This window comes from Microcebus murinus, chromosome 10, assembly GCF_040939455.1.
Source record: "Microcebus murinus isolate Inina chromosome 10, M.murinus_Inina_mat1.0, whole genome shotgun sequence".
NCBI classification, from domain to species: domain Eukaryota; kingdom Metazoa; phylum Chordata; class Mammalia; order Primates; family Cheirogaleidae; genus Microcebus; species Microcebus murinus.
This window is the reverse complement of record NC_134113.1, coordinates 71,574,946-71,589,621: the sequence shown is the minus strand read 5'-3', so window position 1 is coordinate 71,589,621 and position 14,676 is coordinate 71,574,946. Positions and strand designations below refer to the sequence as shown.

Sequence of the window (14,676 nt, the reverse complement as noted above, 5' to 3'; positions counted from 1 at the left end):
CTATTTGAATTGTACTGTACATTGCCTTGTAGATTGATAAACTGATCAAATGCAGTGTTTTTTCAAGTTATGGTTACATCTTTGGAAGACTATGAGAACTATACCTTTTGGATTCTCTCAAAATAAGGCAGGGTTTCATGGAATTTGCAACTGGTTCAAGCCAAACTTTTTAGAAAATCTGAAAAGTGGTGTCTAATTCATTTATGCACTTATGGAAAAAATGATAAGTATACACAGATTTTAACATTTTCTCCAGAACATGTACTTGGAGACGTAAGCAATTACATTCTTATTGCAGCTCTACCTGTACTATATACAGGTAGAGCTCTGGGAATTTATAAAATTAGCTATTATATTAATTTCAGAGAGGTCAAAATAATATGCCCTATATATCACTGAAAGCTTCAAATACTCATCTAATAGAATTCAGTCTCTTATTACTTTTATGCTACTTTGGAATGTGATATTACATAAGAATGATTTACGCAGTTGATCACCATTGATCTTGTTATTGTTCTCATGGATGCCTTTTCAAAGAAAACAACATTTTCCTTGCTCGAACCAAGACAGGTCTCCTAACATAACCCAGCTTATGTTTCTTAACTTGAGATTTTGATGTAAAGTTCTCAGCACTGTATCAGGACAGCCTGATGGAGACTGTTTCTACTGTATATCTTTTTCCTCACTTTCTTGGAGGTAAATTAGAAGAAAACAACTTTCGACTGGAGTCATGCTAACAATAATATGATTTTACCACAGTCCAGTGCCCCAGAATAAATACTTTGTGTACTCTCTACTTACCTTGCTACATGATTAATTACAGGAGCAAAGTTGGTTGGCCCATACAGTTGTACAGATTTCAGACTCCTATAGTAAGCTTCCATGACCCCCTCAATGCCATCACAGTAGGGGTTTTGAGGGTTCCCATTCTGCAGAAAGTTACCGGCAAACAAACAAAACAGTCAAATATTAATAGTCTCTGTGAAGATCAACTGACAAAGAAGAAAATAATACAGATTTTTGGAATTACAGGCATTTATAGATTTATAATAACAAAACAATAATTGTACATTAAGTGAACAACAGATTATAACATATGTAGATTACAATATAATAATATAGGATATAATGTGCAATCATTAAAAATGCATACTCTTCAAAAAAAAGGGCCGGAGAAAATTCTAAATAATCTTAAGCTGAACACTACAACATTCTGAAATTAACAGTGTTTTAATTTTACACAGGTTTGTGCACATGTAGAGATGAACATATAAAAGTCCTGAAAAGAAAAAAAACAAATTAATAATAGTGGCTACCTCTAGGTAGCCAGAGAACTAGTGACATTCCTTTCATTCTTTAACCTATTCTGTATTTTTCCAATTTTTCTCCAGTGAACATATATTAAAATCAGAAAAAATAAATGCTGCTGCTTTCAATTCAAACAGTGTTACCTGGTGGAAGAGAAAATGTAAAATATCTGCCACATGTGTATTTTCAGGCCACAGTTGACAACCCCAAGTAGAGAAGGGGTCAGAAGGAATAGAATTTGGTGTGGAAAAAAACAAGACAAGATAAAAGGAAAAGAATCAACGAAACATATCCATGTTGTTCAAGGGAAATGGAGGTTGCTATTAAGAAGCTCTTATTCTTGAGATAGCACATGGAAAGGCATCTTTAACCTGGACACCTAGTCTAGCTCTTTCATACATTAAATGCTCTGTCATTATTAGGTTTAATTCTCCTAGTCCAGATTCCCCTAATAAATAACACAAATAAGACGATGTGTTCATTACCTATTGTATGCTATGTAACAAATGACCCCAACACTTTTACCCTTTTGTAACGTGGTTTAAAACAATGAATATTTATTATCTCACACATTTTGGGGGTGTCAAGAATCCAGAAGCAGCTTAGCCAGGTGTTTCCTGAGCAGGGTCTCTCATGAGGTTGCATATGCCAACCTGGGCTGCAGTCATGTGAGAGCCTGACAGTGACTAGAGGACCTGTTAGTAGCAAAGCTCGCTTAGACTGCTGTTGGCAGGAGGCTAAATGGACTCACCCTAGGGCTGCTTGAGTGTTCTCAGCAACACGGCAGCTAACTTCTTCCAGAATAAGTGATCCCAGAGAGAAAGCAAGGACAAATCCCCAAAACCTTTTATGAGCTGGTGTCAGAAGTTATATATCATTACTCCTACTTTAATGTACTTGCCAGAAATCAGTCACTAAGTCTCACCCACGCTTGAGAAAAGGGGAATTAGGCTCCACCTCCTGGAAGAGAGAGTATCAAAAATTTTGTAGGCATATTTTATTTATTTATATTTATTTATTTATTTTGGGGGGACAGAGTCTCACTTTGTTGCCCAGGCTAGAGTGAGTACTGTGGTGTCAGCCTAGCTCACAGCAACCTCAAACTCCTGGGCTCAAGCAATCCTACTTCCTCAGCCTCCCGAGTAGCTGGGACTACAGGCATGCACCACCCATGCCCGGCTAGTTTTTTCTATATATATTAGTTGGCCAATTAATTTCTTTCTATTTATAGTAGAGACGGGGTCTCGCTCTTGCTCAGGCTGGCCTCAAACTCCTGACCTCAAGCAATCTGCCCGCCTCAGCCTCCCAGAGAGCTAGGATTACAGGCATGAGTGTAGGCATGTAACTAAATTTAAACATATTAGCAATAATTTTAGCAGGTATGTTTTTTTTTTTTTTTTTTTTTGAGACAGAGTCTCGCTTTGTTATCCAGGCTAGAGTGAGTGCTGTGGCGTCAGCCTAGCTCACAGCAACCTCAAACTCCTGGGCTCGAGCAATCCTTCTGCCTCAGCCTCCCGAGTAGCTGGGACTACAGGCATGTGCCACCATGCCCGGCTAATTTTTTTTTATATATATATATCAGTTGGCCAATTAATTTCTTTCTATTTATAGTAGAGACGGGGTCTCGCTCTTGCTCAGGCTGGTTTTGAACTCCTGACCTTGAGCAATCCGCCCGCCTCGGCCTCCCAAGAGCTAGGATTACAGGCGTGAGCCACCGCGCCCGGCCAGCAGGTATGTTTTTACCTGAACAATCACAGTAACTGGTAATTTATAATTAAAATTTTTTGAATTCTATAGACCAAGTTTTATACTAAAATATTTACATATAGAATTTTTATAACAATGGTAAAAATGAAGGTGAAGTACTGTCATTGTTCCCACTTCACAGGTAAAGAAACTGAGGCACTGAGAGCTTAGATACTGTTCCCAAGGTCACAGAACACAAGTAGGAGAGCCAAGATTTTCAGTTTAACTCCAGAGCCCAATCTGGAGAACCACTCTATGCCACCAAATTAGAAAACACGCTAAGCATTTAGCAAGGCTAGGGATCTTAGGAAATCAGGCCAGATGTTACCAATGACTTCAATTTTGTCATTTGTGAGAGTTATTTATACCCATTTTTCCCCTTTTAATTTTGTCTTTTCTTCATTTTTATTAATTAACTCTCATGTCAATTTTTGAAAACATAAAAATAATAAAAGATCTCTTTACATTATAAAATTGCTTATATGAATTGACAAATTAAAACGTAAAACACAAGTTTAATATTTCGCACAAAGCAGTTAAGGGTTGGTTTTGATGTTAATCTGAGCTGACCTATTTAACCTTCCTTTAAATAAGATTTTATGGTGCTCTTTTCCCTTGATAAGGTATGAAGCTAATTAAAATTAAAACTCATTACTGATTTTGGGCATATAAAAATGTATTATATATCTGCCTTAAGGGAACAATTACAAACTAGGATAGTCCTGAGCTACTTTTTTTTTTTTTTTTTAACATTTTGACTGAAGGTTTATATTTCTATGAAACTATATATTACCTCTATTCATCTGGAATTGACATTTCAAGGTCACCATTGTTCTCTCCTTTGGTAGTAGAAAGATAATCATTGGAGGTTCTATTCATCCTCATGGAATGTTTAAAGCACTGATTTCTAAATTCGTCCTAATACCATAATAATTTGCTCCAAAGTTTCTGCATATGCCTTGGATGATAAGAATACTACATCAAATGATGTATTCTTTTTAATATATGCTCTGCATTATGACAGGATTATTTTAAATATTTTACAGCTACTAAAATGAGATTTTCCCTTTAATGACAAAGTTGCAAGGAGTTATAAAAAGATTTTTTTTTAAGTCTGTTTAAAAACTCTTTTCTTGAAATAATTATACAGGGAATCAGTTTTTGCTTATTAAAACAAATTGGAATAAGTGTCTGCGTGGCTCTGGCACAAAAGTAAAACACAGGATGTTTTTAAAAATAAGTGCACTTAATTTTGTTGTTTATTCAGAGGGCAGTGGGTACCCTATTTTGCATTTCTGTTTTCATTAATAACCTTTTCCATTTATAAACTAATAAATGCTAACTTGTAGAACACGTAGAAAAGTATACAGAATTGAATTCAAAATGAGCAGTAATCCCGCTACGCAAACTTAAGGGGGCAAGGGTGTCCAGCTCTCACTCATTTTTCCTCTCCTTTAGCTCCCTCGGGGGTTGTATTGGTGATTTGGATTCAGTTCCATTTCAAGAAGCCTATAGCCTCCGTTGCTGCCTACAGCCTGTGACACTTTTCAGCAGGGCTAACAAGCTGACAAAATACTGAAGAGAAGCTCTTAGGGACTGTTTCTAGACTCCGCTTAGGGTGGGGAAAAGCTGAAAGAATTCTTCCTTTTAATGCAATAAACAAACATCTACTGAGCTTCTATTTTATACATAGCACTGTGTTAAAGACTCTTGGTTATTAAATTGTTAGTGTCTGTTCGGAAGGATAGATACACACATACATATTAAATTGCACAGATGTGTATAAATGCCCAAACAAGTGAAAAGGACGCAAGTGCTTTTAGGTATTTCGTAAGAGAAATCACTTGGATAGGTGCAGCATTTCTCTATTCATCAATGCAGAAGACATTCTTTGAAGGGCCACTGGCCACAAGCTTGTTAGAAATGCCTCTTCTAAAGCTTCACACTATTGCATTTTCAATTATAACCACGAAAAGAGTCATCAAGAATCATAATGACAGGAGAGCAGCAATGACTCATTCTCTTCACAACCAAAAGTCCTAAAATGGCAATACTAGGAAATTCTTCTTTTTCTTTCTCATTCCCTTTTCTCTCCCCATGGTATCTTATACCTAGCGCACATGAAAGGCTGGGGTCTATCTGATACCCTTTGACTGAGCAAAGGTCAATTTCAAAATCTGTGCTAACCAAAACTAGACTAGATTGACATGGGACTGAGGTTTTTGTATTTGCCATTTTCAGCACCTATAGATTATATTAATATATTTCAGCAATGTAAGATGAGCTTGACACAGAATACTTAAGTAGAAATCAAATCAAATACTATTTCATTAAAGACCTATTTAACTCTTACCTGTTTTATTTATCCAAGAAAATAAAAATGCTTTGGAGAAAAACTAAACTAATGTAATCATTTGGTAATATTAAAACAGGCATTATCACGAACAAAATAATCCTTGCTGTTTTCATCATTAGTTTGTGAGACAGATGATTTTACATAGAGTTAAAGGGTATAATCTCTATCCAATAAATGTTTTGGGAATTGGGTTCAAAGAACAGATTAAGGAGAAAATAACAAAAAAATCCTTCCTTACCAGTAGATATACCTTTGGTTACATTGAATGAATGTGGGGTAGGAAAAACAGAAAAGGAGAAAAGTAGAAGGGAAGAGAAAAGAAAAAAATACACACAAGCGTGAGAAGAAATGTACGGAAGGAAAACTAATAAACTTCATTTAGTTTAACACAATTATCTTTTCTTTGGCCTCAAAATAGCTCATGACCTTTTTCCTGAGGCACTTAAGCCTTAGGATCACATGAGTGATTTTCATGGTCTTATAAGTTTCTGGGAGATTTTAATTCTCTGAGACACAACAAAATCCCAACAGATACTTATTTTTATATGACACTGGGAGTGTGGCGTGTGGGCTATTTCGTGGAAGAAAGAATTAAACCTTCCAGCAACCTTCCCTGAATTGCGTGGGCATTGGAATAGAAAAGTAAGACTAAGTATAGAAATAAAAATATAAAACTTTACTGCTCTTAAAATATATTTGAGAAAGATGAAATCTAATCATATAAAAGCTTCTGGAAGTACATATATCACGGTCTTAAATAAAGCCTGTGTCTGAGAGGTGAGATTACGAGCGCTTTTATAAGATGTGGTTAGTTGCGGTTAAGAGCATGCTTTCTAAAACAAGACTGAATGGGGTTCAAATCTTATCCTGGTCAACTTCGGAGCCTCTGAGTTGAGTTATGCAACTCCTGGGGGCATTCTTCCCACCGTAGTCAATGTGAGCGGCAGTTCCTAGAGTGGCGAAGTATGTTGGCGTGATGTATTTATATCCACCACATCAGAATTGTATGAAGATTATACAAGATAATGAGTATACAGTATGTAACTCAATACTCAGTAATTACTGAATATCAAATCAAATACTATAGCACTGAAAACCTACTTAATCCCTGTCTCTGACTTACGCAAGTAAAAAAAAAAAACTGCTTTGAAAAAAATTAAAGGAATATAATCATTAGGTAATTCTAAAGTCGAAGCATTATCATTATCATCCACATAACCATTGTTATTTTCATAATGAACTCGGGAGACTACTTTTCACAGACTTAAAGAGGTATGACCTCTGCCTTCGTCTGTTTTGCACTGGTGTAACAGAATGCCTGAGACTGGGTAAACTTATAAACAATATAAAGCTATTTCTCACAGTTTTAGAGGCTGGGAGGTCCAAGATGGAGGTGCCCGCAGGTCCTGTTGTCTGATGAGGGCTGTGTGCTCTGGAAGGGAGCGCGCTGTGTCCTCACATGGCAGGAGGCAGAGGACAAGCTACGTGAGGCCCGTCTTATAAGGGCCTTGATCCCATTCCCGAGGGAGGAGCCCTCGCAGACTAAACACCTCTTAAAGGCCCCGCCTCGTAATACTGTTCCATTGGTAGCACCTGAACTTTGGAGAGGACCCATTCAAACCCACAGTACCTTCTACGCTATAAGAGTTTTAATTGGGTTCAAAGAACAGATTATGGTGCAAATAACGAAAAATCCTTCCTTGGCAGTACAGGTTGAGTATTCCTTACCTGAAAAGCTTAAGACCAGAAGTGTTTTTTGGGATTTCAATTTTGTTTGGATTTTGGGATATTTCCATTACGATCAGTTAAGCATCCTAAATCTGAAAATTCAAAATTCAAAATGCTCCAATGAGCATTTCCTTTGAGCATCCTGTCCACACTCAGAAAGTGTTGGGTTTCAGAGCATTTTTAATTTTCTGATTCGGGATGCTCAACCCGTATATACGTGTATAAGTTTGGTTACAAGGAATGAATGCAGAGGCAGGAAAAAGCAAAAAATGAGAGAATTAGAGGGAGAAAGGAAAAAAAAAATCATACACAGTGTGAGAAGAAACATATGAAACAAAAAATAAACTTCATTTAATTTAACACAATTATTCCCTCTCAGAGGCTTTAAAACAGATACTAGATTAAGGATAGCCACACATTCTTTGATACTCCTGCTATTAACAGGTGAAGGTTAATTCCTCTACCTTGAGTGGGGGCTGCCTTAGTAACTTGCCACATCCATTCGGATGTGGCAGAAATAACATTCTAGGACTTCTTTTTTTTATTTTTGAGACAGGTCTCACTCTGTTGGCCTGGGCTACAGTGCCTTGGTGTCAGTCTAGCTCACAGCAACCTCAAACTCCTGGGCTCAAGCAATCCTCCTACCTCAGCCTCCTGAGTAGCTGGGCCTACAGGCATGTGCCACTATTCCCAGATAATTTTTTCTATATATTTTTAGTTGCCTAGCTAATTTCTTTCTATTTTTAGTAGAGACAGAGTCTTACTCTTGCTCAGGCTGGTTTCGAACTGTTGAGTTCAAATGATCCTCCAGCCTTGGCCTCCCACAGTGCTAGGATTACAGGCATGAGCCACCATGCCGGGCCCATTCTGGGACTTCTAAAACTATGATATGGAGCCTTGGAGTTTCTGTCCCAGACTTTTGGAATACTCACCTTGGGAAAGCTGACTGCCGCGTAAGAAATCAGACTACCATGAGATCACCATACTATGATGAACCCACAATAGCCACAGAGACAGGCCATCTCTATAAAGAGGGAAGGATGTCCAGGCAACCCCAGCTACTTCAGCCATCCCAGCTCCGGCCCAACACAGGAAAGTGAGGGGCCATTTTAGTCCCAGAAGAAATGGCATGGAGAAGATCTGAGGAATCCAAGCAATAGCCAGAACTGAAACCCCAAATTATGGCACTAATCACCAACTCCAGATATCCCCAGCCATTCAAGCCATCCCAGCTGAAGCTCCAGATGCTGCAAAGAAAAACTGCACTAGCCCCCATTATATTCTGCTTGAATTCCTGACCCGCAAATCATAAGCATAATGGAACAATGTTGTTTTATATCTCTAATTTTTAGGGAGGTTTGTTGTGCAGCAGTAGATAACCAGGATAACCCACCCCCAATTTATAAATCAGGTGCACTTTAAGTAGATTTATGGCTAAGCTATTTAGCTGTCCATTAAAATCACACTAAGTCACTTACTTACCAAAATTGAGCTATAGCCACAAAAGCTTGCTACATGAATGACTAAAGAATAAGCACCAAACCGACATTAAAATTAATTAATATATTAATTTTTTAAACATATCAAATTAGTCTGATGTATTCTTACCAAAGCAAATTCATGAGATATCCTTCCATCTGGAGGCAGTTTTGCACCAAAACCTAGAGCTGGGAACATCTTATCACTGTCATAATCTTGAACGATTTCCCCCACTGCTTTCAGTGCCATCCCATAGGCGTTCAGTTGGTAAGGATTCATGTAGTGGAGAGAAGTGGGCTGAGCAGGGTTGCCTGATGACAGAAAATATATTCACACATACAGAGATTGGGCTAAGGATATTTTTTTTAACAACATTTTTCTTGATGTCTATTTCAGAATAAAATATTCAAAATTATGTTTTTCTGCCTATACCCATAGTGTGTCAAATACTTTTTGGATAGATATTAACATATAAATATTTATTATATTGTATCAGACATACAGAAAGATATGCCAATGCATATGCAGAATCTTTCAGAAATTATTCCTTATTGTCAATGCCATAGCTTATTTTTGAGATTCAGTTCTAGAAGTACAGAAGTACTTTTTAAATAATCTTATTTATCTATAAACTTTATTTTTTAAAAATCATGTGCCTTTAGCTTGAATCCTTATGTCTCTGGTGAGATGACCCAACTGATTTAATGGACTTCAATAATTATGAGTCCTTCCTAAAGTTGTGTCATAAATATAAATTGAATATTTGAAAAATATTCCCATTTATCACTTTTAAAAAGGGCAGCATAGTGATTTTCAAGCTCAAGTTGATTAAATAACTAGATCTGACAAATTATTCACAACTTTCTTACTAGACATTAAGCGAGGAGCCCAAGTCCCAGAGTCAAATCTTGCCATTTGCAGAATAGCATCTGCAAAATAAATCCTTCCACAGTGTCTACTGGAAGGACAAAATGAGATTATGTGTTTGAAAGTGATTAAAAATAATAAAGCATCATAGAATTATAAGTTTAACCAGTGCAGTTATTATTGTCTGGGTCACGCACAAGGTTCTGAATTTACAAAATACTCATACTGATAGGATGTTGCATTTGAAAAAAGATGAAATTGAGAGAAAATGTAATATATGTGCTACCACTCAAACACATTGAGATTCACATCCAGTTGCCCTAATTACCAGCACAAAGGCAGCCTGAAAGTTCATTTAGTTTCTTAAGTGAAAATGGAAAGTTAAATGAGACCTGTAATAGCACATAAAGCTCAATTCTAAACTAAAGTATTGCCTGAAAAAGGAAAGCCTCAGGGCATAGTTTTTCTGACAACGGAAAAAATAACAATAAACACTTGGGATCCAGAGAGAAAGAAAATAAAGGAAATCTCCCTTTGGTTTATTATACATATAATTATACATAGAATATTTCTGTCCTAAAAATAATTCATTGCACAAATGCTTTTTTATATTTCCAAAGGGTTAGCAGCATTTTAGGATGGATTTCACATGACAAAATCTCTAAAAAAGTGCCTTCTGACCAAAATGGCCTTAATGTTCCCCTCAATTTGGCTAAATTTTAGAAAAGTTTGTTTTGTTTTGTTTTCCTGACCATAAACCAGGGACTACTCTTTTCTTAGAGCATTTACTTTAGAACTGGAAACTGGAAATTCTTTCTCTGCCTCTTTGAGATGGAAATCTTTTACAACTAAGGAATACCTTTCTCAAGGACCTGGGAGCCATCCCTTTGAAATATAATCATTAAGAAAGACAGCATTTATTGATAGGGAAAAGAAGCCCTATTCAATAACTGGTGCTGAAAAAATTGAATAGCCTCATGCAGAAGAATAAAATAGGATTCATTTTTCTCAACACTCACAAAGATTAATTCAAGATGGATAAAAGACTTAAATGTAAGGCATGAAACCATAAGAATTCTAGAAGAAAATGTTGTAAAAACTCTTCTAGATACCAGCCTAGGCAAAGAATTTATTTATGAAAAAGACCCCAATGGCAATCACAGTAACAACAATAATAAATAAATTGGACTTGATTAAATTGAAAAGCTTCTGCACAGCTAAGGAAATAATCAACAGAGCAAATAGACTCTCTACAGAATGGGAGAAAATATTTGCATGCTATACATCAGACAAAGGGCTAATAACCAGAATCTACAAATAACTCAAGCAAATTGGCAAGAAAAAAAAAACCTCATTAAAAAGTAGGCAAAGGACATGAACAGAAGCTTTTCAAAAGAAGACAAATGGCCAATAAACGTATGAAAAATGCTCAATGTCATTAATCATCGGGGAAATGAAAATTAAAACCACAATGAGATATCACCTTACCCCAGTCAGAATGGCTTTTATTAAAAAGTCTCCAAACAACAGATGCTGGTGTGGATGCAGACAGAAAAGAACCTTATACACTTTTGGCGGGAATGCAAATTAGTACAACTTATATGGAAAACAGTATGGAGATTCCTCAAAGAACTAAAAGATGACCTATCATTCCATCCAGCAATCCCACTACTGGGTATGTAACCCAAAAGAAAAGAAGCCATTTTATCAAAAGGACACTTGCACTCACATGTTTATTGCAGCACAATTCACAATTATAAAGATGTAGAATCAACTCAAGTGCACCTCAATTCATGAGTCACTTAACAAAATGTGGTATATGGAATGGAATACTACTCTGCCATAAAAAGGGATGAATTAATGCCTTTTTCAACAATTTGGATGGAACTGGAGATGATTATCCTAAGTGAAGTATCTAAAGAATGGAAAAACATACACCGCATGTACTTGCTATTAAATTGGGACTATCCAATGAGCACACATGTGTACGGAGGGAAGTAAAACTCAGTGGAAATCAAACAGGGAGGAGGGGGGAGGGTATGAGTGAAAACTTATTTAACCGGGTACAGTGAACACTATGTGGGTGATGGGCGCACTTATAGCCCTGACTCGAGCATCACAAAAGCGATCCATGTTACCAAAAAAGTTTGTACTCCCATAATATTTTGAAATAATAAAAAAAGAGAAGAGAAATGTTCAAGTAATATTAATCTAAAGGTAAAGTCATCAATTTTGTCCTGACAGATGGCATTGGGTAGTTAGTATTCAAGTGTTACTACATAAACAAAATTGATTTACATTAACTGAGGAAAAGAGAAAAAGAAAAAAAAAAGAAAGAAAGAAAGAAAGAAAGGCACCAGCCTTATCTCCCAATCTCTGTGAGAAATGTAGGGCCCTAACTTCAGTAAGTGTCAATTAGCAAACAGATGGCCTAATCACACAGACAAACCTCCTTGCTAACATCCACCAGTACTTTTCCACTAGCTCATCCCAGCACTTACAAACCATCCAGCCTTTTGTTTTGAAGCAGTAAGTTCAATTTTTGTACTCTATCATAATAGCCTTAACCTCTATTGCAATAGTCCTTCCTGGCCTTTTTAATTTATTCAGTACAATCTTGCTTTGACACTTCCTTCTAAAGTAGAAACTTTGCTACTTAATCAAAAAGCCCACTGAAGTCAGAGATAGGAAGTACCATTACTGGACTAAATGGCTATTTAACTCAACTCTCAACTATAAGAAGAGTTGTTACCCAATAGTGCCAATATGGCAAATAATTCTATTTTATCCAGAAAAATGATAACTTTAAAAAATCATTGATACTTTCACATATCTGTCTTAACCTATCACACATAGCAGGGCCCTACTGCTCCCCTCCAAAGCATATCTCTTTCCAGCATCCTCATCCACACCAGTCTGTGACTATACTACTACTGATATTTTCCCTTTCATTTCTACTTGTCAAGTTGCCACCCTGCCCTGAAATTCTTTTCCTCCAGTTTATGTCTCAAATACATTAGACAACCTTCCTTGTTTATTCCAGCCTTCACAGTTTTTTCTCTCATACCCTTATGGCTCTTGTGTTCTGTGTCACGAAATTTGGCAATTTAAGAAACTGCCAAATTGACTGTCAACTCTTTGAATCTGGGACCATGTTTGTATTTACTCTGTATCTGCAACAATGCTTATGAAGAATGAACCGGTAGTAGGTTGGTAACATTAGGGCTCAATTAATAGCAATAATAATTATAATAACATGGAATCTAACATGTATTGAAAGTATTACTTTATATCTCAATCCTTTCAAAAAGTTATGACATGGCTACTTTTATTATAACCATTTTTCAGGTTAGATAACTTGCTCAAATTCACAAAGTAGTAATTGGTAAAATTAGAATATGAATCTAGGCCATCTGATTCCACAGCCCTTACTCTTAGCTATAACTCTTTAAAGATTTTATAATGTTTTAAACCCAGAATGTTATCAAATTTATATCTGATTTTGTTTCAGAGTTGCACTATGCCTTTGTAAGAAAAATCACACTTGAGTAGATTATTTTCACAGTTTATTGAGACATAATTCACATGCTTACACATCAACCATTTAAAATATATAATTCAATGATTTATAGAATATGCACAGATATGTGCAATCATCACTATAGTCAATTTCAGAATATTTTCATCACCTTGAAAGGAAACTCTACTCATTAGATATCTCTGCAGCCCTAAACAATGACTAATCTACTTTCTACTGATTTGCCTATTCTGGACATTTTATATAAATAGAATCACATAATACATGGTCTTTTGCGACTAGCTTCTTTCACTTAGCATATAATTTCGAGGTTCATCCTTGTTGTAGCATGAATCAGTACCTCACTCCTGTTTATGTAGAGTAGTATTTCATTGTGTATGTATACCACATTTGGTTTACCTATTTATCATTTGATAGACATTTGAGTTGTTTCCATATTTGGGCTATCATGTTGCTATGAACATTCATTACAAATTTTTATGTTGACATATTTTTTTCATTTCTCCTGGAGTGGAATTGTTGGGTCATATGGTAACTCTGTCTAACAGTTCTAGGAACTGCAAAGTGTTCTCTAAAGTGGCTATACCATTTTACATTCCCACCCACAGTGTTATGAGGGTTCTGATTTCTTTACATGCTCACCAACACTTGTTATCTATTTGACTATAGCCATCCTAATGGGTGTGAAATGGTATCTCATTATAGACTAGATTTATATATTTCATGATGCCTAAGTATGCCAAGAATCTTTACTTGGCTTACTAGTTATTTGTATATCTTCTTTGGAGAAATGTCTATTTAGATCCTTCACCCATTTTAAAAATTGGACTATCTGTCTTTTTTATTGAATTATAAGAGTTCTTTATATATTCTAAATACAAGTCCCTCATAAGATGTATGATTTGTAAGTATTTCCCCAATTCTGGAGGATGTCTTTTCATTTCCTTAATAGTGTCCTTGGAAACATAAAAAGTTTTAATTTTGATAAAGTTCAATTTGCCTATTTTTCCATTTGTTGTCTATGTTTTTAGTGTCATATTTAAGAATCAACTGACAAATCCAAGGTCATGAAGATGCATCCATATGTTTTCTTCTAATAGTTTTACAGTTTTAACTCTTAGACTTAGGTCTTTGATCCATTTTGAGTTAATTTTTGTATATGATGTGAGATAAGAATCCAACTTTATTCTTTTGTATGTGGCTACCCAGTTGTCCCAGCACCACTTGCAGAGAAAATATCATCTCCCCATTTAATTGTTTTGGTACCCTTCTGGAAATAACTTAACCTCAGACCTCAGATGCATACGTTTATTTCTGGAAAGCTGATTGCATTTCATTGATGTACATATTCATCTTTGTGCCGGTACTATACTGTCTTAATTACTATTGCTTTATAGTAAATTTGAAAAGTGAGAAATGTGAATCTTCCTATTTTGCTGTTCTTTTTTTTTTTTTTTTTTTTTTTTTGACACAGAGTCTCGCTTTCTTGCCTAGGCTAGAGTGAGTGCCGTGGCGTCAGCCTAGCTCACAGCAACCTCAAACTCCTGGGCTCAAGCGATCCTCCTGCCTCAGCCTCCCGAGTAGCTGGGACTACAGGCACGAGCCACCATGCCCGGCTGATTTTTTTTTTTATATTATATATATTAGTTGGCCA

At 36.1% G+C, this 14,676-nt stretch overlaps 1 protein-coding gene across 1 annotated transcript in view; it reads right to left on the bottom strand.

Annotated features, from left to right (window-relative positions):
- The window catches only part of CPNE8 (copine 8), a 191,248-nt gene that overhangs the window by 24,426 nt on the left and 152,146 nt on the right, over positions 1–14,676 (bottom strand). The window contains exons 15-16 of the mRNA XM_076007487.1: positions 8,747–8,928; positions 802–929 (exon numbers count right to left, since the gene is read on the bottom strand). Coding sequence (XP_075863602.1) covers positions 802–929; positions 8,747–8,928 — 310 coding nt within the window. The remainder of the gene's footprint in view (positions 1–801; positions 930–8,746; positions 8,929–14,676) is intronic.